Source organism: Macaca mulatta, chromosome 11 (assembly GCF_049350105.2).
Source record: "Macaca mulatta isolate MMU2019108-1 chromosome 11, T2T-MMU8v2.0, whole genome shotgun sequence".
Taxonomy (NCBI): domain Eukaryota; kingdom Metazoa; phylum Chordata; class Mammalia; order Primates; family Cercopithecidae; genus Macaca; species Macaca mulatta.
The window spans coordinates 13,701,288-13,729,069 of record NC_133416.1 but is presented as its reverse complement, the minus strand read 5'-3'; the positions used below and the strand labels follow the sequence as shown (position 1 = coordinate 13,729,069).

Here is a 27,782-nt window from a genome sequence, read left to right as displayed (position 1 = left end):
CAAATAAACTAGAAAATCTAGAAGAAATGGATAAATTCCCGGACAGATACATACTCCCAAGACTAAACCAGGAAGAAGTTGAATCCCTGAATAGACCAATAACAGGCTCTGAAATTGAGGCAATAATTAACAGCCTCTCAACCAAAAAAACTGCAGGACTAGATGGATTCACAGCTGAATTCTACTAGAGGTACAAAGCGGAGCTGGTACCATTCCTTCTGAAACTATTCCAATCAATAGAAAGAGAGAGAATCCTCCCTAACTCATTTTATGAGGCCAGCATCACCCTGATAACCAAAGCCTGGCAGAAACACAACAAAAAAAGAGAATTTTAGACCAATATCCCTGATGAACTTCGATGCAAAAATCCTCAATAAAATACTGGCAAACCGAATCCAGCAGCACATCAAAAAGCTTATCCACCACGATCAAGTTGGCTTCATCCCTGGGATGCAAGGTTGGTTCAATATACACAAATCAATAAACGTAATCCATCATATAAACAGAACTAAAGACAAAAAGCACATGATTATCTCAAGAGATGTGGAAAAAGCCTTTGACAAAATTCAACAGCCCTTCATGCTAAAAATTCTCAATAAACTAGGTATTGATGGGATGTATCTCAAAATAATAAGAGCTATTTATGACAAGCCCACAGCCAATATCATACTGAATGGGCAAAAACTGGAAGCATTCCCTTTGAAAACTGGCATAAGACAGGGATGCCCTCTCTCACCACTCCTATTCAACAAGCTGTTGGAAGTTCTGGCCAGGGCAATCAGGCAGGAGAAAGAAAAAAATCGTATTTGATTAGGGAAAGAGGAAGTCAAATTGTCCCTGTTTGCAGATGACATGATTGTATATTTAGAAACTCCATAGACTCAGCCAAAAATCTCCTTAAATTGATAAGCAACTTCAGCAAACTCTCACGATATCAAATCGATGTGCAAAAGTCACAAGCATTCCTACACACAAATAACAGACAAACAGAGAGCCAAATCATGAGTGAACTCCCATTCACAATTGCTTCAAAGAGAATAAAATACCTAGGAATGCAACTTACAAGGGATGTGAAGGACTTCTTCAAGGAGAACTACAAACCACTGCTCAACCAAATAAAAGATGACACAAACAAATGGAAGAACATTACATGCTCACGGATAGGAAGAATTAATATCATGAAAATGGCCATACTGCCCAAGTTAATTTATAGATTAAATGCCATCCCCATCAAGCTACCAGAGACTTTCTTCACAGAACTGGAAAAAACTACTTTAAAGTTCACATGGAACCAAAAAAGACCCCGCATTGCCAAGACAATCCTAAGCCAAAAGAACAAAGCTGGAGACATCATGCTACCTGATTTCAAACTATACTACAAGGATACAGTAAACAAAAGAGCATGGTACTGGTGCCAAAACAGAGATATAGACCAATGGAACAGAAAAGAGCCCTCAGAAATAATACCACACATCTACAACCATCTGTTACTTGACAAACCTGACAAAAATAAGAAATGAGGAAAGGATTCCCTATTTAATAAATGGTGCTGGGAAAACTGACTAGCCATATGTAGAAAACTGAAATTTGATCCCTTCCTTACACCTTGTACTAAAATTAATTCAATGTGGCTTAAAGAATTAAACGTTACACCTAAAACCATAAAAACCCTAGAAGAAAACATAGGCAGTACCATTCAGGACATAGGCATGGACAAGGACTTCATGACTAAAACACCAAAAGCAATGGCAACAAAAGTCAAAATAGACAAATGGGATCTAATTAAACAGCACAGCAAAAGAAACTACCATCAGAGTGAACAGGCAGCCTACAGAATGGGAGAAAAGTTTTGCAATGTACCCATCTGACAAAGGGCTAATATCCAGAATCTACAAAGAACTTAAACAAATTTACAAGAAAAAATCAGACAACGCTATCAAAACGTGGGAGAAGGATATGAACAGATGCTTCTCAAAAGAAGACATTTATGCAGCCAACAGACACATGAAAAATTGCTCATCATCACTGGCCATCAGAGAAATGCAAATCAAAACCACAGTGAGATACTATCTCACACCAGTTGCAATGGTGATCATTGAAAAGTCAGGAAACAAGAGATGCTGGAGAGGATGTGGAGAAATAGGAACACTGTTACACTGTTGGTGGGACTGTAAACTAGTTCAATCATTGTAGAAGACAGTGTGGCGATTCAAGGATCTAGAACTAGAAATACCATTTGACCCAGCCATCCCAAAGGATTATAAGTCATGCTGCAATAAAGACATATGCACACGTATGTTTATTGCAGCACTATTCACAATAGCAAAGACTTGGAAACAACCCAAACGTCCATCAATGATAGACTGGATTAAGAAAATGTGGCACATCTACACCATGGAATACTATGCAGCCATAAAAAGGATGAGTTCACGTCCTTTGTAGGAACATGGATGAAGCTGGAAACCATCATTCTCAGCAAACTATTGCAAGGACAGAAAACCAAACACCGCATGTTCTCACTCATAGGTGGGAACTGACCAATGAGAACACTTGGACACGGGGTGGAGAACATCACACACTGAGGCCTGTCATGTGGTGGGGGGACGGGGGTGGGATAGCATTAGCAGAAATACCTAATGTAAATGACAAGTTAACAGGTGCAATGCACCAACACGGCACATGTATACATACGTAACAAACATGCACTTTGTGCACATGTACCCTAGAAATTAAAGTATAATAATAATAAAAAAGATCGTGACATTTAAAAAAAACACAAAACAAAAAAGAAGTGATGAGATGATGGTGAAAGTGAACCTTGCAGCAGCAGACCATTCACATAAACTTATGGGCAAAAGTTTTATCTTCTTTTGGCTTAATTGAAAAGGTCTGACAATTAACAGCAGAAAAAAGAGCTAGCACAAGAAGAAGATCAGTTGGTTCAGATTACATGTTTTTTCTGGTAGAAAAACTAAAGTTGAGCAAACTATCCACTTGATGAGTGCCAAAACTGCTGTAGCTAAATCAGCTACAGAAAAGAACAGAATGTTCAGTGACAAATTAAACAAGTATGAAGGAAAAGAAAAGAAAAGATCCTAAAGCATTTCTTTGAAGAGTTGTAATAGGAAATCAAACATGACTTTTCCAGTGGCATTCGAAGGGACAAACACAATCAAAGCAATGGCTACCAAGAGGTGGCAGTGGTCTAGTCTAAGTAAATGCGACAAAAGCAAATATCATGCCAACAGTGTTTTTGGATGCTCAAGGTATTTTGGTTGTTAACTTTCTGGAGGGTCAAAGAATGGTAACAACCACTTATGAGAGAGTTTAGACTTTGGAGAGAATTAGCCAAATCTTTGGCAGAAAAATGGATGAGATTGGATGCCTAGTGACTTTCCATCAAAAGTCTGGTAAAATTGCCCTTGTTTCATGAGATTAATAAGCAGGAGCATTGTTGTGATGGACAAGGACCCTCTGCTGAAGCTTTTCTAGGCATTTATCTGCTAAAGTTTTGGCTGTCTCCGAAGTGTCTCAGAAGTTGATGTTATTATTCTAAGTGATGTAACTTACGAATGGAAAATAAACATCATATGTTCTCAGTTATAAATGGGAGCTAATCTATGAGGATGTAAAGGCATAAGAATGACAGAATGGACTTTGGGAACTCAGAGGGAAATGACGAAAAGGGAGTGATGAATAAAAGACTACAAATTGGGTGCAGTGTATAACACCCCTGGGTGGTGGGTGCACCAAAATCTCACAAATCACCACTAAAGAACTTATTCACTGAACCAAACACCACCTGTTCTCCAACTAATGGAAGTAAAAAAAAAAAAAAAGAAAAAGAAGAGAAAAGAAAAAAAAAGAAAATCACTAGGCATCCAAATTACAGTACCAATGCAGTATCTTTGGACATCTTTTTTTTTCTAAGATTAAAGTATCTTTAATGTATATGCTGTTTTCTTCAGTTAATATTGTGAAAAGACTGCATTTATATGGTGAAATTCCCAGGACCCTCAATTCTTTATAGATAGGCTACATTACTTGTATCATTACTTGCAAACCTTCTTGAATGTGGTGGAGCTTACATTAAGAATAAAGTTTATATTGTCTACTTTCATATTGTAATTACATTCTTCCACAAACGTTTTGAAATCCCTTGTATTTCAAACCCATCTGGAAGAGCAGGAGCAGATTCTAATCTGTACAACACAGGATCCTCTCATCGAAATGATCAAGTGGCCTGTCTTTAGGATTTCCAGTCGCAGCCCCACACACAATACCTCTAACAAGGTATCCTGAAGTTATCACTATCCCTGAGCAAAAACTAAATGATGTCACAAGACTTATTCAAGGCCTGAAATGGTAAGTGGCAGCTGTCAATACCGACTAACCTATACTTTCCTTGAAAAAGATGAAACTATGGGCAGGAACTACTTGATATAACAGAAAAGTCAGCAGATGAAAAGAGGGCTATCAACACAAACTCAGTAAAAAGACTTAGGAAAGACAGTATCTTGATACAAATTTTAAAAACAAAAATAAAATGAAAGGAGTAAGAAGAATTATAGATGCTTACTTAGAAGATTAGATTTCAAAAATTTCCCAAAATTTATTTTAAAAGAAGCCAGATGTAAGATGAAAAATAAACACAGGGAAGATTATTTAGAACACAAAATGTCAACAAAAACATTTTAGAAAGAGAGTGGGGAGAAATTAGTTTTGGAATATAGCAAAAATGAAAAAAATTTCTGTGTGGAAGAATACTCTGGGAGACAGATATCACAGGCATTAAGAAATAGATCAATGTAATACCTTTGAGGCTTTTATGGGGTTCCAGACTATCTTATTGGAATATATAATTGTGGCCACTCATTGTAAGTGGGAGTGATTAAAATTTTTTCCTAGAAGAACAACTGAATGTGGTGGCTCATGCCTGTTATCCCAGGACTTTGGGAGGGTGAGGCGAGTGGATCCCTTGAGGCCAGGAGTTCAAGACCACCCTGAGCAACAAATTGTGGCTCCATCTCTTCAAAAGAATTTTAAAATAAATTTTAAAAAAATAAACGGGCTGCAATAAACATACGTGTGCATGTGACAGACTGGATTAAGAAAATGTGGCACATATACACCATGGAATACTATGCAGCCATAAAAAAGGATGAGTTTGAGTCCTTTGTAGGGACTTGGATGCAGCTGGAATCCATCATTCTTAGCAAACTATCACAAGAACAGAAAACCAAACACCGCATGTTCTCACTCATAGGTGGGAACTGAACAATGAGATCACTCGGACTCAGGAAGGGGAACATCACACACCGGGGCCTATCATGGGGAGGGGGGAGGGGGGAGGGATTGCATTGGGAGTTATACCTGATGTAAATGACGAGTTGATGGGTGCAGCACAGCAACATGGCACAAGTATACATATGTAACAAACCTGCACGTTATGCACATGTACCCTACAACTTAAAGTATAATAATAATAAATAAATTAAAAAAAAAAAAAAAATAAAATAAACGGGCATGATGGCTGTCATGAACCCGTAATTCAAGCAACTCAAGAGGCTGAAGTGAGGGGAATCCCCTGAGCACAGGAGTTCAAGGATGTTGTAAGCCATGATCACGACACCACACTCCAGCCTTGGTGACAGAGCGAGAGCCTGTAATTATATATTCCTGTAAGATGCAAAGCCCAAGCTGAATCTGAGCAAATATTCTAATAAAGGGGAAGAGCAAGGAAAAATTCTTAAAGACATAAAATAGCATGGCTCATTCAAGAACTTATATTCATTCTGTTCATTTCTAGAAACCTCTGGTAGTTTTTGTGGCCAACTTTGCTTTAATCACCCCATGAATATTAATAATAGAATACGTTAGACACCTGTATCCTACACCAAGACTTTGCTGGTTGGAGCCAGATCCAAAGACTATCAGACAATCGGTGTGGATCTGACCAGGCTGAGGGCCAACTTTCTGTCAGCCATGAATGGCCAGGTTTGTGTTGTCTTTACACAGCTCAAAGTTCCAAAGAAATAATCTCTATATAATCAAATATTTAGCAAAATATGATAGGCATAGTTACACAAAAATCCACAGTCAACCTCTTGTTCCTTAGGATATGATTGTGTTTAGAAAACAGCCCTAAGAAAAGTGATCAAGCTAAACTAAGGGAATTGCAGTGGAACTAAATCCAATAAGATACGTGTCCTTAGAATAAGTGGAAATTCCTTCTAAGAACTGGAAATTTGCACATAGACACAAGAAGTACATAGGCACAGATGCAGCCCCATGGGAGGACCCAGCAAGAAGGCAGATATCTAGGTGCTGAACAGATAGGGCCCAGAAGAACTGAACCTGCTGACACCTTCCTTGTGGAGCTTCAGCATCAAGAAGTGTTCAAAAGTAATTTCTGTTGCTTAAGAATATTAGTCTGTGATATTTCGTTTTGACAGCTATAATGAAGAAATTCAGGAGGAGCAGGTTTTAGGAGAAATCAAGAGTCCTGCTTGGCACATGGTAAGTTTACATTTATTTTAAATGGCAAGTTGATTGCTGAAGTCCTTGACTCATGGACAAGTGCCTTGTCTCTTATTGCCATCTTGCTCCTTGCTTTGACCCCATCCTAAATCAGTGACATTGTTTCCTTCAGTTCTTTGATAACTTCTGTTTTGGTTATCTCTGGTAGCTTGATGCCTGATATTTACTCCTTCCTGATATGCTAATCTCTTCACTCATTTCTGACACAGGAGAAGGTCAGGGCATGACCTGAGTGATATTTGGAAGCATCACCTCTTGTCTGGCTGTACTCAGCAGATGAGGAGAATCCTGCCTCCAACCAGGACTGCAGCTTCCCCAGTGACAAACACAAAGAGTCACATCTGCCTGGCACTCCCCTCCCCTCTGCTTCTTCTCTCTTGCATTTCTTCCCTACCTGATTGGCCACCATAAGCTACCTACACCAGACTGCTCATCGCCAGCTTCTCTTTCCAAATCATGTTTGGTGAAACCAGAGAAAATCATTCAATAATATAAGGACACCTGGTTGGCCCAAGCACTCTGTGTCTCTCTTAAGGCATGTGAATCTCAGTTACAAATGTTAAACTTTCCATGTAGCTGGAGAATATTTGGCCACTGGTATTATATTAGATCTTCAGAAAACATTCCTATGTATGCTAGGAGAAAAACAAGAAACCAATCTGCCTAGTCAGCTGGAAAATCTAATTTACCTGTAGTAGAGCTTATTGTATTAGGACACTTTCCTATATGCAGTGGACTGTTAAAACATTAATGAAAAATGTATATTATATTCAGAAATATTATGAATGGATTCCAATTTTTTTGGCACCAAAATGAAATCAGAATGTTTTGCTATAACATGTCTGAACAGGAGCTAGCCTGAGACATCAAGAAACATAAGAGAGCAGTTTCAAAAGAGCCCCTAGAAGAGCAACATGAATTCTTCTAAAATTGAAGTGAGTACAAACATCAAATTTATGGTGACGCTTGGGTGGAAGAAGATAAAATCATTGATGGTGTCCAAAAGTTGTCCTACTTGGGACATGGTAGGTTGACATTGGTGGAAGAAGTCAGTGATTCATAAATTCAATAAGGAGTTACTCATTTCAAGAAGGAATGAGGCAATGTTGAACCTAAAGTCTACGGCAACAGATGATTCACATCATATTTCAGAGAATAAATTGGAGTATAAAACTGTGGCCACTCATTATAAGTAGGAGTGATTAAAAATTTTTCCTAGAAGAAAGACTGAATGTGGCAACTCATGCCTGTTATCCCAGGAATTGGAAGAGTAAGGTGGGAGGATACCTTGAGGCCAGGAGTTCAAGATCAGCCTAAGCAACGATGTGAGACTCCATTTCTTCAAAAAAAAATTAAAGTAAAAAAAAAAAAGAAAATCGGCATGGTGGGTGTCATGAACCTGTAATTCAAGCAACTCAAGAGGCTGAAGCTGGGGGATTCCCCTGAGCACAGGAGTTCAAAGATGCTGTAAGCCATGATCACAACACTATACTCCAGCCTGGGTGACAGAGCGAGAGTCTGTATAAAAAAAAAAAAGTCCTAAAAGGTGTAAAGCCCAAACTGAATCTGATCAAACATTCTAACAAAAGGGTAGAGCAAGGAAAATTTTTGAAGACACGAAATAGGATGTCTCATTCAAGAACTGTGTATTTGTTCTGTTCATTTCTAGAAGCCCGTGGTAGTTTTCATGGCCAACTTTGTTTTAACCACTCCATGAATATTAACAACAGAATGCATGCAGACACCTGTACCCTACAACACCAAGACTTTTCTGACTAGAGACAGATCCAAAGAATATTAGACAATCCATGTGAGTCTGACCAGGCTGAGGGCCAACCTTCTGTCAACCATGAATGGCCAGGTTTGTGTTGTTTTCACACAGCTCAAAGTTCCAAAGAAATAATCTCTATATAATCAAATATTCAGCAAAATATGATAGGCATGGGTATACAAAAATCCACAGCCAACCTCTTGTTCCTTAGAATAAGACTGTGATTAGAAAACAGCCCTGAGAAGAGGTGATCAAGCTAAAATGAGGGAGTTTCAGTGGAACTAAATCCAATAAGATGGCTGTCCTCATAAGAAGTGGAAATTCCTTATAAGAACTGGAAATTTTCACACGAAGAGACACAAGAATTATGTATGTATAGAAGCATCCCCATGGGAAACAGAGCAAGAAGGCAGATATGTAGATGGCAAACAGGCAGAACTCAGAAGAACTGAACCTGCTGACACCTTCCTCGTGGAACTTGAGCATCTAGAAGTGTCAAAAAGTAATTTCTGTTGTTGAAGAATACCTAGTCTGTGATATTTTGTTTTGACAGTTATAATGAAGAAATTCAGGAGACAGCAGATTTTAGGAAGTAGAAATCAAGAGTCCTACTTGGAACATGGTAAGTTTACATTTATTTTAAATTGCAAGTGGACTGCTGAGGTCCTTGAGTCATGGATAAGTGCCTAAGTTCCTGTTGCAGTCCTGCTCCTTGCTTTGACCTCACCCTAAATGACACTGTCTCCTTCAGTTCTTTGGTAACCTCTGTTTTGGTTGTCTCTGGTAGCTTGATACCTGATATTTACTCCTTCCTGATATGCTAATCTCTTTCACGCATTTCTGACATTGGAGAAGGTCAGGGATAGGGCATGAGCTGAGTGATTTTGGAAGCATCACCTCTTGTCTTCCTGTACTCAGCAGACGAGGAGTAGCCTGCCTCTAACCAGGATTGCAGCTTCCCCAGTGACTCCCACAAGGAGGCACATCTGCGTGGCACTCCCCTCTGCTTCTCCTCTCTTGGGTTTCTCCCCTAGCTGACAGGCCACCATAAGGTGCCTAGGCCAGACAGCTCATCGCCAGCTTCTCTTTCTGAATAATGTTTGGTGAAACCAGAGAAAATCATTCAATAACATCAGAACATCCACTAGGCCCAAGCACTCTGTCTCTTGAAGCATGTGAATCTCAGTTACAAATGTTACACTTTCCATGTAGCTGGAGAATATTTGGCCACTGGTATTATATCCCATCTTCAGAAAACATTCCTATTTATGCTAAAAGAAAAACAAAAAACCAATTTGCCTAGTCAGCTGGAAAAGTCTAAGTTACCTCAAGTAGACCTTATTGTGTTAGGATGCCTTCCTATATGCAGCAGGTTCTTAAAATGTTGATGGAAAATGTATATTCTATTAAGAAATACAATGAATAGGCCAGGCACGATGGCTCACGCCTGTAATTCCAGCACTTTGGGAGGTCGAGGCCGGTGGATCATGAGGTCAGGAGATCAAGACCACCCTTGAAACTCCGTCTGTACTAAAAATACCAAAAATTAGCCGGGGGTAGTGGCAGGCACCTGTAGTCCCAGCTACTCCAGCGGCTGACTCAGGAGAATGGCGTGAACCTGGGAGGCAGAGTGAGCTGAGACTACACCATTGCACTCCAGCCTGGGTGACAGATGGAGATTCCATCTCCAAAAAAAAAAAAAAAAAAGAAAAGAAAAAGAAAAGAAAAGAAAAAGAAATACCATGAATGGATTCCAAATTTTTTGGCACCAAAATGAAATTAGAATATCTTCTATAACATGTCTGAACAGGAGCTAGTTTGAGGCATCAAGAAAAATAAGATAGCTGTTTCAAAAGAGCCCCTAGAAGAGCAACATGGATTCTCCTAAATTAGAGTAGAAACATCAAATTTACAGTGATGCTTGGGTGGAAAAAGGTGAAACCATTGATGGTGTCCAAAAAAGTTGTCCTACTTGGCACATGGTAAGTTGACACTGGTTGAAGAAGTCAGCAGTTCACAAGTTCAATGAAGAGTTCCTCATTTCAAGAAGGAATGAGGCAATGTTGAACCTAAAGCCTACAGTGACAGATGATCCACATCATATTGCAAGGTATACATTCATCTTCTTGATACCCTAAGAGAAGATGTGTGATGATTAGCAGCATACACAATAGCCAACACTGCAGACTTCTCAGTTGGTTCAGTTTACATGATTCTAACTGAATGATTAAAGTTTAGCAAACTTTTCACTTAATGGATGCCCAATCTGTGTCACTAAGATCAAGTACAGACAAGAGCAGAACTTTCCCTAAAAATTTAAATATGAGCAATGAGGACTGTAAACATTTCTTCAATGAGTTATAACAGGAGATAACACGGGATTTCACCAGCAAAATCCAGACAACAAATACAGTCAAAACAATGGCTACCAAGAGGTGGAAAAGTCCAGTCAAAACAAAAGTGGATGAGGACTTTCCCTAAAAATTTCAATATGAGCAAAGAAGACCATAAGCATTTTTTCAATGAATTATAACAGAAGATAACACGTGACTTTACCAGTAAATCCCAGAAAACAAATACAATCAAAGCAATGGCTACCAACAAGTTGAAAAGCCCATTCAAAACAAAAGTGGATGAGGAGAGCACAAAAGTCATGGCAAGAGTTTGTTGGAAAGCTCAAGTCATTTTGCCGGTTGACTTTCTGGAGAACGACAATATCTGCTTATTCCGAGAATATTTTGAGAAAGCCAAAGCTTTAGTAGATGAATCCCTGGGAAAGCTTCAGCAGAGTCCTTCACCACAACCTTGCTCCTGCTCATTTCTCTTATCAAACAGGGTAATTATATGACAGTTCTGATGGGAAATCATTAGGCTTCCAGATTACAAGCCTAATTTGGTTCCTTTGGATTTATTTTTGTTTTGTAGTCTTATAACATTTGTAAAAGGCATCCATTTTTCTTCAGTTAATAATGTAAAAAATACATATCAATAGCTGGCATGTTGACCAAAATGTATGACAAGTGGTCAATAAATCTCCTTTTATATAGCTCATTAACAAGTAGGATTGGGAAATGATTGTAAACTGAGTACCAGTTGGTACAACTGAAACAAACTTCCCATGTAACACTTTTTGTTTCTGCTGCATTCAAAAGGTAACAGGAGGAAAATGGTTAAACATCCCCTAAAGCTGTTGCACAACTTTGGGGAGACTTAAAATTCAGGTGTTTATTCAGTTGAGTCTTAGACTGTGGCTGCAAACTGGACCTCTCCTCATGAGCTACCACCATATTCTCTCTTCTCCCCAAGAGTGGACTCAACTGAGCAAACATGGTGCCTGGGTGAGAAGGGTACAAAATGGGGACAGAGTTCCAGAGTCTCACTTAGTAAGTCTGTCGTAGAATCCCTCCCAAGGAAAACCAAAGAGCTGGAATAAAGAAAGAATACAAAACTCTATGGCCTTACATGGCATTGCAGTCATGGACTCTTCAGAATAAACAACAGTGATATGTCCTAGAAATCCGGGAAGGAATGTCTTCATTTAAAGAGAAAACCTCTGGGGAAATGACTCTTCCTACTAAAAATCAAAGAACCTCCATGTGTTGGTCATTGCCACAGTCAGAACCATCTCTGGATACACAAGTGTGAAGACAGATGGGTCCAGGACACCAGCAGAAATGCCCAACTGGATTAGGGCCATGAAGCTGCCCTTGCTTTTACTGTCAAGCATGAGAATTTTCCTTACCCTGCCTTGAGTTGTAAAGGAAAGAACACATTTCTAACACTGACCATTCCTTCCATGCTTAGAGGTAGAAACACTACAAATACTAGGGGAAGGTGCCATTCTGCAGGGATTATGTTCTACAGAGGAAAAGCTAGTGGAAGAGCAAGAATCTAAAGCCATACATCGTTTAAATAGGCCCTCAGTCACCACTAAAGTACATTCTTTAGATTCCTCCATACACAATCTGCAATCCCACAGTACATTTATAACAGTGCTGGAAGGTAGCCATTATTTGTAGACATAAGAATCAGATTATTTAGAAACTTGCTTCTATAGGTATTCCCAAGTCTTCTTTTCAGAAAAAAAATTCAGATAAGCTTCAAATGATTGGAATTTGTTTTAGGGAGGAGATGGTCTTGAAATTTTATGATCCCCATGGGTAAGTGGAATACAGAAAAACACATAAAGGCTTGAGTAAAGGAGTTGGCATAAAGAAGGCCACTGCTAGTTCATGAAGCTTTTACATTCTTTTTATTCTGTTCACTCTAAACAGGGTCTTGGAAAGGGCCTGTGCACATGAAGGACCCCAAAGTTCAAGCTTCAGAAGCTTTGTAGACCATTCCAATCTGACAAAAGCCATATGTCAATGTTTTTAGGATGCCTATTTAAATAAGTGTTTAATTGCTCAATAAAAATTACAAAGGCAAGTTTCAATCAAGAAAATGCAAATACAGACAAAAGGTTAGCTAAAAAATAAGGTTAGTAAAAATGTAAGATAAATTGAAACTCTTTATGTATCATGTCATAAACTTCTGTTTCTATGTCTGTTTACTAAAAGGCACAAAAGATTTTTTTATAATATGGAGAGATTTGCTTTGGCAGTTCTAAAGATGGGTAAGTAATAGACTTGAAACAACATACATTTGTTATTAAAATTATATTTGTTAGACTATTAGAGTATAAAAATGTATTCATCATTTAAAATTGTTGCTAGATGTTTACTCAATAATGTTGTAAAAAATATGCGTGTGATTACCAACTCATGGTCCTGTTACATTTAATGCAGCTGGGGAAGAAGAGACAGTGGCAGATTCTTCTGATAAAATTAGGAACACAGGTAATAGCAGTCTGTCTTGTAAAGTCACTTGAATACACGTAAACAAAAAGAGACGTAAACAAAAAGATCATCTGTAGAACCTGCTATAAACCGTGATAAGGAATTTGTCTCTATATTAACAGTATTGGAAGGCCCTGTGCATTGAACACATGGACTGATTTCTGCTCTTTCCCAATGTCCCAATAAAATTACAATAAAGAAGCACAGAGGAAAGTAATACCCAAGGATGAAGAGAATGAAAAAAGAGATGACAATAAACAATAAATATAAACAAAACTGTGGAATTGGACTGACAAATAGAAAAATAACAGAGTTTGTGAATCAGCAAAAGTGAAATCAGACATGAACAGGAGACCGTGGTGCAATTTTCACGAGAACACCTGGAAAATTAGTCCTATTTGAATAATATGTTTTCCTGTGTAGAAATATACATGTATATACATTTTAGTGCATATTCTGCATCAAAGTTTGGTCATTTTTCTTCACCTGACCCCGTGCATTTCTTGCTATTTTGTCCTAGGTGTTTTATATTGTTCTCATGAATAAGGTCATTCTCTCTCTCTCTCTCTCTCTCTCTCTTTCCTTGCATTGCCTTATGCTGTTCCCTATGAAGTGTATGTCTTAGGGAAAGTCACTCACTCACATTAAGATTTTATTTCTACCTTTGAAAAGTGAACAGAAATGCAAAAAGTCCTCTAAATGCTGTTGTAAGTGCTAGAAGAGCTAAGGCATCTGAAACATCACTATGCAAGGTAGAAAGGAATAATCCGTAAATCTTTAGCTATGTAGTCACACATGTGTGGAAATATAATATATGATATAGATAGCAGTTGGGTCACTGAAAAAAACTTCATTACTGAATATTTTTTAGAGACAATTTTGTATCCAATCACTTTTAAAATGAATGTTCTATCTCTGTCTCACAGCATGGACTTCCTCATGGCATGTGGCAGGCAAGTTCCATAAGGAACAATTTGGACTTGCAAGGCATTTCTATGATCTAGACTCAAAAGTCACACAGTATCACTTCTGATATAATCTATTGGTCATGGTAGTAAGTTCTACCCAAGCTCAAGGGGTTAAAAACAGACCTCACCCCTTCAAGAGAGGATGTCAAGGTACCACTGTAAGAAGAAAACATTAGATGAAAGATTCTGTCGTGATCAACTTTAAAAACACAATGCTCCTAGCACTTTGGGAGGATGAGTTGGGCAGATCATGAGGTCAGGAGATTGAGACCATCCTGGCTAACATGGTTAAACCCAGGCTCTACTAAAACTATAAAAAATTAGCCAGGCGTGGTGGCGGGTGTCTGTAGTCCCAGCTACTTGGGAGGCTGAGACAGAAGAATGGCGTGAACCTGGGAGGTGGAACTTGCAGTGAGCTGAGATCACACCACTGCACTCCAGCCTGGGTGACAGAGCAAGACTCTGTCTCAAAAAATAAATAAATAAATAAATAAAAATAAAAATAAAAACACAATGTACCACACATCCCAATTTTCAAGATGATAAATATACAAACATGTGGATTTCAATATCAATAAAATATAATAATAATCTGTGATTCTCAAGCAGAAGAGACAATATCTTTTATAAGACATAGGTACAGGTGTATCTGTTTAATAAATGAGTCATTGATTAACCACTTTAACTAAATTCCTCTTTTAAATGTATCAGCTTACCGAGTTGGTACATCATCAGAAAAATATGAGGGTGATATACATTGCTTTGTATTTCTTTTTTTTCTTTTTGAGACGGAGTCTCGCTCTGTCGCCCAGGCTGGAGTGCAGTGGCTGGATCTCAGCTCACTGCAAGCTTCGCCTCCCGGGTTCACGCCATTCTCCTGCCTCAGCCTCCCAAGTAGCTGGGACTACAGGCGCCCGCCGCCTCACCCGGCTAGTTTTTTGTATTTTTTAGTAGAGACGGGGTTTCACCGGGTTAGCCAGGATGGTCTCGATCTCCTGACTTCGTGATCCGCCCGTCTCAGCCTCCCAAAGTGCTGGGATTACAGGCTGCTTTGTATTTCTTATGAGATAAATTGTGATTGTACTTCTCTGTGAACTGATAGGAAGTATAACTGAAAGGTGAACAATACACTGACATTGTGATAACAGTGGTGAGCTGAGGCTACAGACACTTGACCTTAGGCTGAAGACCAATGTCTTCTACGGCCCCAATCACTGAGGGTGGGACACCAGCTCTGGGGCCAGGACACAGGTGACATCTTCATGCAGAAGATGAAAGCTGTGTAAGTGGTGTACAATTTATCCTTTCTTAGACATCTCTCTGACCAGACTCCCTCTTGGATTTCTAGAATGTTAGATCCATTGTGATTAGAAGGATCAAATTTAGTCAGTTTAAAAGGGCATACACAAATTTTGACAGTGCTAATGTGCCACCCAAGAAAAATGCATGTAGCATAGATTAAGGAAGTACATACAGGATCTACATTGACAGGGTTTTGTAATTAGAAAAAAAAGGAATTAATTCCTCTGAGTGTCTTTATACAAATCCAAAGGGTAAAGCAGAATACTAGAAGATGTTTTAAATATGATTATGATTTCAAACAAACATGTTTACTCAGGAAAATATATTTTTTCTCACCTCAGCTATTAAAGTCTCAGGAAAATTAACCTTGAAAATATTCTAAGGGAAACTTGTTTTCATTCCCTGAATCTCATTTCCTTTCACTTTCTTGTAAAGGAATGAATGCATGAAGAGCAAGTAACCAGTGGAGCAGAGTAGGCAAGAACTCTGCCTTCCATTCCACTTACTACATTTATATGAACCTAGGCACGCACCTAAGTCACCTCATCTACAAAATTAAGATAATAATAATAATAATAATAATCACAACTCCTTAATATGATGGTTCTGAAGATTGAATATCATATAGTAAATGTCAAGGAAATGTTTTCTATTTTAATCAGCCTTTGCTAGGATAAATGGAAAGAATATAAATATGCTCAAATAATTGTGAAATATATGTTTAGAGAGCATCATCATGGAATAAAAATATAAAGGTGATCATCATATAATATATATGATATATTATCATATAACATATAATATAAAATGACCATTACATCAGTGTAACCAGAGGTTTTAGACAATTCAAAGCAAAGCTGAATTCACACACACAATTGTATTATCAGAATGGTTGGTTTATGCAATGAACACAGAAGATTCTGCTTTCAGTTCTACTCACAGAACTTCCTAGTCTTCAAAAAGAGGGAGATGTATGGGTGTGGGAGAGCTGAGGCATGAAATTTGGATCTTATTACAAGTGCAGAAGAAAATTCTAAGAGCATTTGAAGCACAAAAGTGTTATGATCTAATTCCTACTTTTCAATGATCACCCTGACTGATGTGAGGGGAAGAGATATGGGATGTGCTAGTAGGAATGTTATCAAGAGGAGCTGAGGATATTAAAGTCCTTCAGGAGAGAGCATCATGGCCTGAACTATCACCTTCTAGTAAAGATTATGCAAGTGGTTCTATTTGGGATGTGTTGAAAGTGGAGGCAACTCGGTTTGCTAAAGGGCAGTGCCTGAAGGGAGTGAGGATTTTTGAACCACGGAACACTTGACTTAGAACAGGATGGGAGCTGTTATGAGAGCTGAATTGTGTTTCCTAAAATTTCATATGCTGCAGACTCTTCCTTCAGGACCTCAGAATATGAACATGGAGGCAAGTGGAGTGCTGAGGGTTGCCACTCACGTCTAGATGCCCAAGCTCCTGCAGCAGTCTGGCTTCTCCCTTTCACCCACCCTCACTCACAGACAGTGTCAATTTCCACCTTTCAATCACTTCTGTTATTGTTTTGTCTGGTGAGTGCATAGCTGATATTTATGCTTTCCTGATAAACTTTACTCACTGCTGACATTGGAGAAGGTCAGGGAAAGGGCCGGAGATGAGTGACTTTTAGGGGCATTTCTATTCTCTTCCTGTACTCTCCTGCCAAAGACAAGTCTGTGTTGCCTCAGGCCTGCAGCAACCTCAGTTGGCGACTTAATCAGGCAATGTCAGCCTGGCCTCTTTGCTGCTCCTTGTCTCTGACATCCCTTTGCTGCCTGATGGTCTAACTTAAGATATGTAGGCAGGATTATTCATCTCCAGTTCCTATGGAAAATAGTGTCTGGTGAGACCAGAGACATAAATCTCAATAATACAGTGGGACCTGCGGGCACAAGCAACTACTCTCTGCCTGAGATAAAACTCATGAAGACTAGTTAGAACCAGTCCACTTTCTGTAGAGCCAGAAGAAATTGCCAATTAATAATATCTTTCCCTTTCAAGTATGTCTATATTTTTGTCAGTGAAAATACCAAACTTCTTGGTTCCCTTGAAAGGGCCAAGTTATCTGTAGCAAAGTGTCTGGTATTAGGAAGTCTCCCTTTACTATTACCCACAACTCTTCAGAAGGGCCAGACCCGACCCTCATCTGCACAGCCCAGGATCCACTCCTCCCCAGTGCTGAAGAGGTCTGTCTTTAGGATTTACTGTCACATACCCTCCCTACCGCCATCATATCTCCAACCAAGCTGTCCTTAAATTAACACCAGTCATGCACAAAATGTGAACATGAGACATTCAGAAAGTCTAAGTGGTAAATGACTGCTGTTGATAGTGACTAACCTGTATATTCCATGAACTGATGAGCAGGGATTTACTAGAAATAACAGAAGAATCAGCAGCTGAAAGAAGTGCTAACAACGCAGATCTCTGATAGGACTTTTTGGAAACACAACATTTATTGTGAAATTACACAAACAAGAACGAAACAAAGGTGGTGACAATTATAGCTTATTACTTAGAAGATTAAATAAAGGAAATCTCACCACATTAATGGTGGGAAAAGTCAGATACATAAAGAAAATTACACATAATGAACTTGACTCAGAAAATAAAATATGAACAAAGAAGTACCAGAAAGAATGTAAGGAGGAATGCATATCAGAATATTGTAAAAACAAACAAACAAACAAAAAACAAACAAACAAAAACACTCCTTGTGGAAGAACAATCTGAGAAAACAGATAACACAAATACTGACTAAACCAAGAAAACCAACACAATGCAATTGAAGCTTTGATGGGCGTATCTGATTACCTTATTTGAATGTAGAATTGTAGCCACTTAATTATCAGAGGTAGGAATTCAATACAATTCTTAAAACAAATGAAGCAGAGGGTGAATTTTATAGAATATTCTAGAGAAAGTGAAGAGCATGAAGTAAGTTTTGACGACATGATATCGCATGGCTCCTGCTAGAAACTATATATTCAGTTTTCTCAGGTCTAGATATTTCCTTGTGGTTTCCGTGTCCATTTTGCATTAATAACTCCTAAAGATACTTTAAAATACACAATTTTGGCCTTCCTGTGTTGCACAAGAACAAGCCTTGCCTGAGCTGAGTGAGATCCAGAGAAGCTTGAACAATACTGTAGCATGAGAAGGCTGCAGGGCAGCTTTCCATCATCTATGTGTGCCCAGGAGTGTGCTGTCTTCACACATCTCACAGATGGCAGAAACCATCTCTATCGCATCAAGACTTTAGCTAAATGTGATACTATCTGTACATACATCACAAGAGATGGAAATAGGCTATAAAAAGAGCCAGAGATATTGATTATTGTCACTGCTGGGTGTAGCTTTGCTGCCCACACACACATATCCAGAAATAAATAACAGAGTGGAAAGTGGACAATAGTGTTACCAAAAAGATTGAAACTCTACTGATGTCTGAAGTTCAATTATGACACAGTGCTGATTGCTTGGACCTAGTTCATTTAAAACCTTCGTTCAAGTCATAGTTGTACCTTCTAGAAATAAGTCACCAACAAATTCCAACCCAACCCATCCCTCTGGGCTAGAGTCCCAGAGAGAAATAAGGGATGCACCTGACCTGCAGTGAGCAAAGCAGAACCCAATCTCTGAGGTGGCAAGGCCCATTCAGTGTGGAGCTCAAAGGTGTCATTGTTCTGCTTCTCTTTATAAAGGGAGTTGCCACGTTTCTCCCAGCACAGAGTTGGGAGCAACTCCAGAGCCTCCTGCAAGATGCTGCTGATTTTGCTGTCAGTGGCCCTGCTGGCCTTGAGTCCAGCTCGGAGCTTCAGTGAAGGTAAAACAGAAGGGGGAGATGATGCGGTGACTCTGCTTGGGGCTTAGGAGGTAATAATGGTAATTATGGGGAAGAGAGGAGAATGAAAACACAGATGGGGCTGCGGAGTTTTCATGCCCAGGATCAGGAGACCTGTTGTGCCCTCATTCTACACCAAGGGCTTCTAATTTATTTAATGCACAATGAAAATCCAGTAAAGAATTTTTACCTGGGGAATGGGAAGGTAAGATTTGCATTTAGAGAGAGATATGACTGTGCTCTGAAGGATGCAGTGGAGAATGCAAGGCAGATTCAGGCAAGTCCAGCTGTGAGCATCCTATACTGATCTCAGTAAGTACACAGGCATGATGGTGGCCTTGCTATACCTGGTGGATCAGCATCAACGATGGAGATAAACACACATCAGAGATACTGCAGAGGAGGCACAACTGGATAAAACACTTGCCTGTGCCTAACTACAGATATAGAAATATCTGAGCCAATTATTGTAATTTTTGTCTCTCCTACATGCAGTATTTCAATGTGCTGGGAGTGGTATGGGTAAGATTGTATTGAAATGATTACTTCTGGTTACCCAAATTGAGAAATTTTGTGTACATAAGCAATGTATTTATAGGAGATGGAGGGCATAAGAATACCAAAGTATTACATTGAAGTACCTGGCATGTGTAAACTAAATTAGCATTAAGTCTTGAGGGATTCTAGGGAGGAAAAAATGGGGCTCTTCTATGTTGAGTTCGTGGTTGTTGCTCTGTGTCATAACAACCGTGCCTCCCCTTACACCTTCCTCCCCTTTGAGCAGCTTCACAGATGGTGGCTGACGAGTTAACCAAGGGGAGGCATGGGGAGTGGTGAGAAGACCCTTTTCCCCGTAGAACACTTGTGAGTCTTGACAGATTCAAGACGTAACTTTTCCCATCACCCTGTGCTTCTCTTCTAGATGTGATTCAGGAAGAATCTCCCTCCCTAAAATCAGGTAAAACCCAATTCATTCTCAATCTCTTTTGACTATCTTCTTCTGCTCATGAACTGATCAGTTCTTCAGTGTTTTCTCATCAACATTTTCCTTTCAGGAATTGATTAATGTTAGTCCCCCTAATAACATAGGCAATCTTCATGCAACCTTGATTTTGGGGACCATGAGCAGGGCCACCAAATTGAATAGCAGAGATGCTTGTCTTAGATGACAACAGGAGTGGGTTGACTTCCCCCTGGCCAGGAGTGCCTGCTTGGGAGATGACAGAGAACTGGGCAGTGTCCTTATTCTGACTCCTCCTTATACTGAGATCCCCTCAACTGCTTCATTCTTTCCCAGCGTTCAACTCCAGAGTTTTATTACTTCACTGAAAATGCAAAGAAATAAGTGTCTGGGTCTTATTTTTGTGCATTTCCCCAATTAGCTGCGTTACAGTAAAAATTTGCTGCAGCTATTCAGTGAATGCTGTGTGTCCTCCACCTCCTCCAGGAAGGCCAGAAGGACCACCCCCACAAGGAGGCAACCAGTCCCAAGGTCCCCCACCTCGTCCAGGAAGGCCAGAAGGACCACCCCCACAAGGAGGCAACCAGTCCCAAGGTCCCCCACCTCGTCCAGGAAGGCCAGAAGGACCACCCCCACAAGGAGGCAACCAGTCCCAAGGTCGCCCACCTCGTCCAGAAAGGCCAGAAGGACCACCCCCACAAGGAGGCAACCAGTCCCAAGGTCGCCCACCTCGTCCAGGAAGGCCAGAAGGACCACCCCCACAAGGAGGCAACCAGTCCCAAGGTCCCCCACCTCGTCCAGGAAGGCCAGAAGGACCACCCCCACAAGGAGGCAACCAGTCCCAAGGTCCCCCACCTCGTCCAGGAAGGCCAGAAGGACCACCCCCACAAGGAGGCAACCAGTCCCAAGGTCGCCCACCTCGTCCAGGAAGGCCAGAAGGACCACCCCCACAAGGAGGCAACCAGTCCCAAGGTCGCCCACCTCGTCCAGGAAAGCCACAAGGACCACCCCCACAAGGAGGCAACAAACCTCAAGGTCCCCCACCTCCAGGAAAGCCACAAGGACCACCCCCACCAGGAGGCAACAAACCTCAAGGTCCCCCACCTCCAGGAAAGCCACAAGGACCACCCCCACCAGGAGGCAATCCCCAGCAGCCTCCGCCACCTCCTGCTGGAAAGCCCCAGGGACCACCTCCACCTCCTCAAGGTGGCAGACCACCCAGGCCTCCCCAGGGACAGCCTCCCCAGTAATCAAGGTTCAATGACAGGTATGATTCCTGTTTATGTTCACCAAGTGCTCTAAGTGCTACAGTTCTCCGACTTTATTGTGCCAATGAATCAACTAAAAGCCCATTGACATTGTATTGTCCTGGAACCCATTTCTAAAGATTTGTATCCAGATACTCTGGAAATGGGTAACAAGACCCTGTATTTCTAACGAACTCTTTAAGGAATTCTGATGTTGAGAAACAACTTACCATATAATCTGTCTCAAATTGTGCTGGCAATGAGGAAGTAGTACCATGTTCATTCTTGGTGCTGTTTTCTGCCCACAAACTCAGAGACCTCCCATTTAAAGTTTTCACCTGAGCATTGTTTGCTCAGTCCTGCCTCACACCAGCCTCTCTAGTCCAGTATTCCTGACAAGTGGTCCCTGAACATTCAGCAGCTAAAAGGTGTCTCATTTTTTAGATACTTCCTTTTCAATAAGTACATGATTAAGCTAACAAAAGTTATCTAATGGAATGGGAAAATATGAAGCTAATTTTAAAGGCATAACTCATCCTACCCACCTTCCTTCCTTCAAAAAGCTACCACTGTTGACTTTATGGCATCTTCTCTTTGAAATATTTATGTGTGCACAGACATATAGCATTCTTTTCCCCTACCACTAATAATGTAACTTATATGCAGGTATATATGTGAGTCATTTAAAAATACACTTTTTGAAAATTTCCTCATCAGTTTATGGAGCTAAATACATCTCTTCAGTGGTTTTCTGTTTGCTTTTACAAGCTTTTGCTACTCCATTGTGTGGCTTTGCCATGATTTCCTTAACCAATCCCTGTCACTGGACACTGAGGGTGGTTTCAGCTTCTCACTATTATAGAACACGTGCCAGTTAACATCTGTGTAAATATATCCTTGAACAAATTCAACAGCAATGAGTCATAACAACCTAAGGATGATCTTTTCTATTCATCTTCTAAGCAACAATTTGGAGCACATTGTGTCTAAGGGCACCAAAAGACTGAACACAGAAAAAACTAGGAAGGAATCACAGGGGTAGAAGGGTTGGAGGAGAGAGGATGGGCTCTCATGTACTCTACTGCAGTAACACCAGTGAGGAATTAGACATTTCCTGCCATGTCAAGTCTGGTTTATGAACTTCCTTGTTTGTTTGTTTCAGAAACTGAATAAGAAGATGACAGTGATTCAAACGATTCAAATGCCATGACATTGGAAGAAGGTGGTCATAGCTCTAAATTCAATATACCAATAAAATAATCAGCTTGCAATTTCTGATTGTGGTATCTCTTTCTCAGTGTTTGTGAATGTGGAATGTGAGGACCAAGAACATCTAGGACCCCTTCTCTCTGTTGCTTCCAGGGAGCTTCCCTCCTCTTTAATTCTAATTTAGCCAGCTGCCATGAACAATGTTTTACTGTTTATCTCCTTCCCTGGCTTCTATTTTTTTTTTCTTTTTCTGAGATGGAGTCTTGCTCTATCACCTAGGTTGGAGTGCAGTGGCGTAATCTTGGCTTACCACAACCTGCATATCCTGGGTTGAAGCTATTCTCCTGCCTCACCCTTCACAGTAGCTGGGATTACAGGTTCCCACCATCATGCCTAGGTAATTTTTGTAATTTTAGTTGAGATGGGGTTTTACCCTGTTGGCCAGGCTAGGCTAGAACTTCTGACTTCAGGTGATCTGCTTGCCTCAGCCTCCCAATATCTTGGGATTACAGGCGTGAGCCATCACACCTGGCCCTTCCCTGACTTCTATAGTACCAACTGAAATTTTAAAATTATTATCAGATCGTTTACTGATATTCCAGTAATCTTAAGGCCAAAAACACAACAAATGGAAAATAAGTCACAGAAGCAAAAAGAAATCCTTATCATTTCTAAGAAACTGAGTTTGGTTTCAAGGGAATGAATAGGGCTCTATGCTTCTTATCCACAGAATCCTCTCTATCCCATTTACCCTATTTTAACAGTGATCACTTTCCTCCCTCCCTATGCTCCTCATCTTTCCTTAATGAAACCTGAATGGATTTCACTAAGGAGGCAGCATGACTTTAAGGAGCGAAGAATTGGGAAGCTCTCAGGTTTTAGTTAAGACATAAATCTTTTTCTTGCTAGCTCTGGACTCTTAAAAAGCTACTTGGTCTCTCAGAGCTTGAATTTCCTCATCTAAAATGAGAAGAATCATAACAGCTACCTTAGAATATGGAGATTAATGAGGTAATATACATACCAAAAACCTTGCAGAGATTGGCATGTCTGCTTCTCAAGCAAGGAAGGTTCAGTATTAGAAAACTGCTGCTGTGCCCTCTGATAGCCTCAGATAATTCACTAAGGAGTTCAGAAAAATCAGAATAGAAGGATCTTGCTGTGTGCACCACCAAGTTGAGCAACCACATTCAGTTCAATCACAGTTCTCTGGCTTCTTTCCTATTATCTTAGGTGAAGCCTTCCTACCTCTATCTCTTACCTTCCCTCTTGATTCTAAACCACATTACCCAATCAAGGATTTTGCTTCTGCATGTGACCTTTTTGTCTCCTGATTCTTACATCTACGCTCTATGGGATTACTTCAATCAGCAAAAGCCTGCTGAAACATCACCCATTTCTACAGAGGTCTCCTATGACTCTTAGTGTTTCTTTCCTACCATATTATTTGTCTGCCATTTTTATTGCAAAAGTTCTTGAAACGTATGTGTGTGATTCTTTCCCAATCCTCTCACTTCCATTTTTTAAAACACACATTAAAGATGCTTTTGTTCTTTCCACTCCAAGTCTGTCAGGGTGGTCTACTGCCTCCATTCCACTCATTTCAGGAATCAATTCTCAGTCCTGCATCTCCTGCGACCCCTTGGCAGTTTACCGTTCTTTTGGGAACACTCTATCAGTCTTTCCAGGAACCTCTAGCTCTCTCCTCGGGTTTCTCCTACCTCTGCCTCTTCCCTCCTAGAACTACAAATTTACTCCTCTTCCAACTCTATTTGGTCTTGGTAAATTATTCATCTAATTAATCAAACAAGGATTTATTCTTGACTCTTCTGTTTTCCCCTTACATCACATAATATCTAGTCAAATAAGCTATATTATCATTGTGATGTTCAAGCTTCAAAATAATTTCCTGCTGCAACCAGTTTCATCACTTTCATCTCTGTCAGCCCATCTAAGCAAGCCTCATCTGCAGTTTACACCAAATAGTTCTATTTATTTCCGAACAGTCAGTTATCCACCTTGGTCGTTTAAAAATTATTTTACTTGAGATTGGGCACCAAGAGGGCTGAACAGGAACAGCTCCAGCCTCCAGCTCTCAGTGTGAGTGACACAGAAGACGGGTGATTTCTGTATTTTTAATTGAGCCTCCACTGCTGATACCCAGGCAAAAAGGGTCTGGAGTGGACCTCAAGCAAACTCCAACAGACCTGCAGCTGAGGGTTCTGAGTGTTAGAAGGAAAACTAACAAACTGAAAGGACATCCACATCAAAACCCCATCTGTACGTGACCATCATCAAAGACCAAAAAGGTAGATAAAACCACAAAGATGGGGAAAAAGCGTGCAGAAAAACTGAAAATTCAAAAAATCAGAGTGCCTCTCCCCCTCCAAAGGAACGCAGCTCCTCACCAGCAATGGAACAAAGCTAGATGGAGAATGACTTTGACAAGTCGAGAGAAGAAGCCATCAGTCAATCAAACTTTGCAGAGCTAAAGGAGGAACTACGAACCCAGTGCAAAGAAACTAAAAAAGATCTGACGAATGGATAACTAGAATAACCAATGCAGAGAAGTTCATAAATGACCTGATAGAGATGAAAACCATGACACGAGAAATATGTGACAATCCACAAGCTTCAGTAACTGACTTGATCAACTGGAAGAAAGAGTATCAGTGACTGAAGATCAAATGAATGAAATGAAACAAGAAGAGAAGTTTAGAGAAAAAAGACTAAAAAGAAATGAACAAAATCTCCAAGAAATATGGGATCATGGGAAAAGATCAAATCTACATCTGATTGGTGTACCTGAAAGTGACGGGGAGAATGGAACCAAGTTGGAAAACACTCTGCGGGCTATTATCCAGGAGAACTTCCCTAACCTAGCAGGCCAACATTCAAATTCAGGAAATACAGAGAACGCCACAAAGATACTCCTTGAGAAGAGCAACTCCAAGACACATAATTGTCAGATTCATCAAAGTTGAAATGAAGGAAAGAAAATGTTAAGGGCAGCCAGAGAGAAAGGTGGGGTTACCCACAAAGGGAAGCCCATCACACTAACAGCAGATCTCTCGGCAGAAACTCTACAAGCCAGAAGAGAGTGGGGGCCAATATTCAACATTCTTAAAGGAAAGAATTTTCAACACAGAATTTCATATCCAGCCAAACTAAGTGTCATAAGTGAAGGAGAAATAAAATCCTTTACAGACAAGTAAATGTTGAGAGATTTTGACACCACCAGGCCTGCCCTACAAGAGACCCTGAAGGAAGCACTAAACATGGAAAGGAACAACTGGTACCAGCCACTGCAAAAACATGCCAAAATGTAAAGACCATCGATGCTAGGAAGAAACTGCATCAACTAATGAGCAAAATAACCAGCTAACATCATAATGACAGCATCAAGTGCACACATAACAATATTAACCTTAAATGTAAATGGGCTAAATGGTCCAATTAAAAGACACAGACTGGCAAATTGGATAAAGAGTCAAGACCCATCAGTATGTTGTATTTAGGAGACCCATCTCACGTGCAGAGACACATATAGGCTCAAAATAAAGGGATGGAGGAAGATCTACCAAGCAAATGGAAAACAGAAAAAGACAGGGGTTGCAATCCTAGTCTCTGATAAAACAGATTTTATACCAACAAAGATCAAAAGAGACAAAGACGGCCATTACATTATGGTAAAGGGATCAATTCAATGAGAAGAGCTAACTATCCTAAATATATATGCATCCAATACAGGAGCACCCAGATATATAAAGCAAGTCCTTAGAGACTTACAAAGAGACTTAGACTCCCACACAACAATAATGGGAGACTTGAACACCCCACTGTCAACATTAGACAGATCAATGAGACAGAAAGTTAACAAGGATATCCAGGAATTGAACGCAACTCTGCACCAAGTGCACCTAATAGACATCTACAGAACTCTCCTCCCCAGATCAACAGAATATACATTCTTCTCAGCACCACATCGCACTTATTCCAAAATCGACTACACAGTTGGAAGTAAAGCACTCCTCAGCAAATGTAAAAGAACAGAAGTTATAACAAACTGTCTCTCAGACCACAGTGCAATCAAACTAGAACTCAGGACTAAGAAACACAATCAAAATCGCTCAACTACATGGAAACTGATCAACGTGCTCCTGAATGACTACTGGGTACATAAAAAAATAAAGGCAGAAATAAAGATGTTCTTTGAAACCAATGAAAACAAAGATACAACATACCAGAATCTCAGGGACACATTTAAAGCAGTGTGTAGAGGGAAATTTATAGCACTAAATGCCCACAAGAGAAAGCAGGAAAGATCTAAAATTGACACCCTGTTGCTGTGCTGCACCCATCAACTCGTCAGCACCCATCAACTCGTCATTTACATCAGGTATAACTCCCAATGCAATCCCTCCCACCTCCCCCTTCCCCATGATAGGCCCCAGTGTGTGATGTTCCCCTTTCCGAGTCCAAGTGATCTCATTGTTCAGTTCCCACCTATGAGTGAGAACATGCAGTGTTTGGTTTTCTGTTCTTGTGATAGTTTGCTAAGAATGATGGTTTCCAGCTGCATCCATGTCCCTACAAAGGACACGAACTCATCCTTTTTTATGGCTGCATAGTATTCCATGGTGTAGATGTGCCACATTTTCTTAATCCAGTCTGTCACTGATGGACATTTGGGTTGATTCCAAGTCTTTGTTATTGTGAATAGTGCTGCAATAAACATACGTGTGCATGTGTCTTTAGAGCTGCATGATTTATAATCCTTTGGGTATATACCCAGTAATGGGATGGCTGGGTCATATGGTACATCTAGTTCTAGATCCTTGAGGAATCACCATACTGTTTTCCATAATGGTTGAACTAGTTTACAATCCCACCAACAGTGTAAAAGTGTTCCTATTTCTCCACATCCTCTCCAGCACCTGTTGTTTCCTGACTTTTTAATGATCGCCATTCTAACTGATGTGAGATGGTATCTCATTGTGGTTTTGATTTGCATTTCTCTGATGGCCAGTGATGATGAGCATTTTTTCATGTGTCTGTTGGCTGTATGAATG

General features: G+C 40.1%; 1 protein-coding gene and 1 long non-coding RNA gene across 2 annotated transcripts in view; one reads left to right on the top strand and one right to left on the bottom strand.

The window, feature by feature from the left end:
• LOC144332680 (uncharacterized) overlaps positions 1-27,782 on the bottom strand; it is a 249,614-nt gene that overhangs the window by 185,277 nt on the left and 36,555 nt on the right. The window lies entirely within an intron of this gene.
• Positions 19,132-22,776, top strand: LOC107000768 (uncharacterized). Its single transcript, XM_077953115.1, has 4 exons — positions 19,132-19,275; positions 20,216-20,251; positions 20,741-21,521; positions 22,664-22,776. The coding sequence occupies exons 1-3, from the start codon at positions 19,212-19,214 to the stop codon at positions 21,502-21,504; spliced, it is 864 nt and encodes a 287-aa protein (XP_077809241.1). The 5' UTR covers positions 19,132-19,211; the 3' UTR covers positions 21,505-21,521; positions 22,664-22,776.

Bases quoted from the DNA above. Each gene is read 5' to 3' on its own strand.
- LOC107000768 (XM_077953115.1), top strand. From the start codon at position 19,212: ATGCTGCTGATTTTGCTGTCAGTGGCCCTGCTGGCCTTGAGTCCAGCT. The intron at 19,276-20,215 runs GTAAAACAGAAG...CTTCTCTTCTAG, and splicing joins AGCTCGGAGCTTCAGTGAAG to ATGTGATTCAGGAAGAATCT. The intron at 20,252-20,740 runs GTAAAACCCAAT...CACCTCCTCCAG, and splicing joins ATCTCCCTCCCTAAAATCAG to GAAGGCCAGAAGGACCACCC.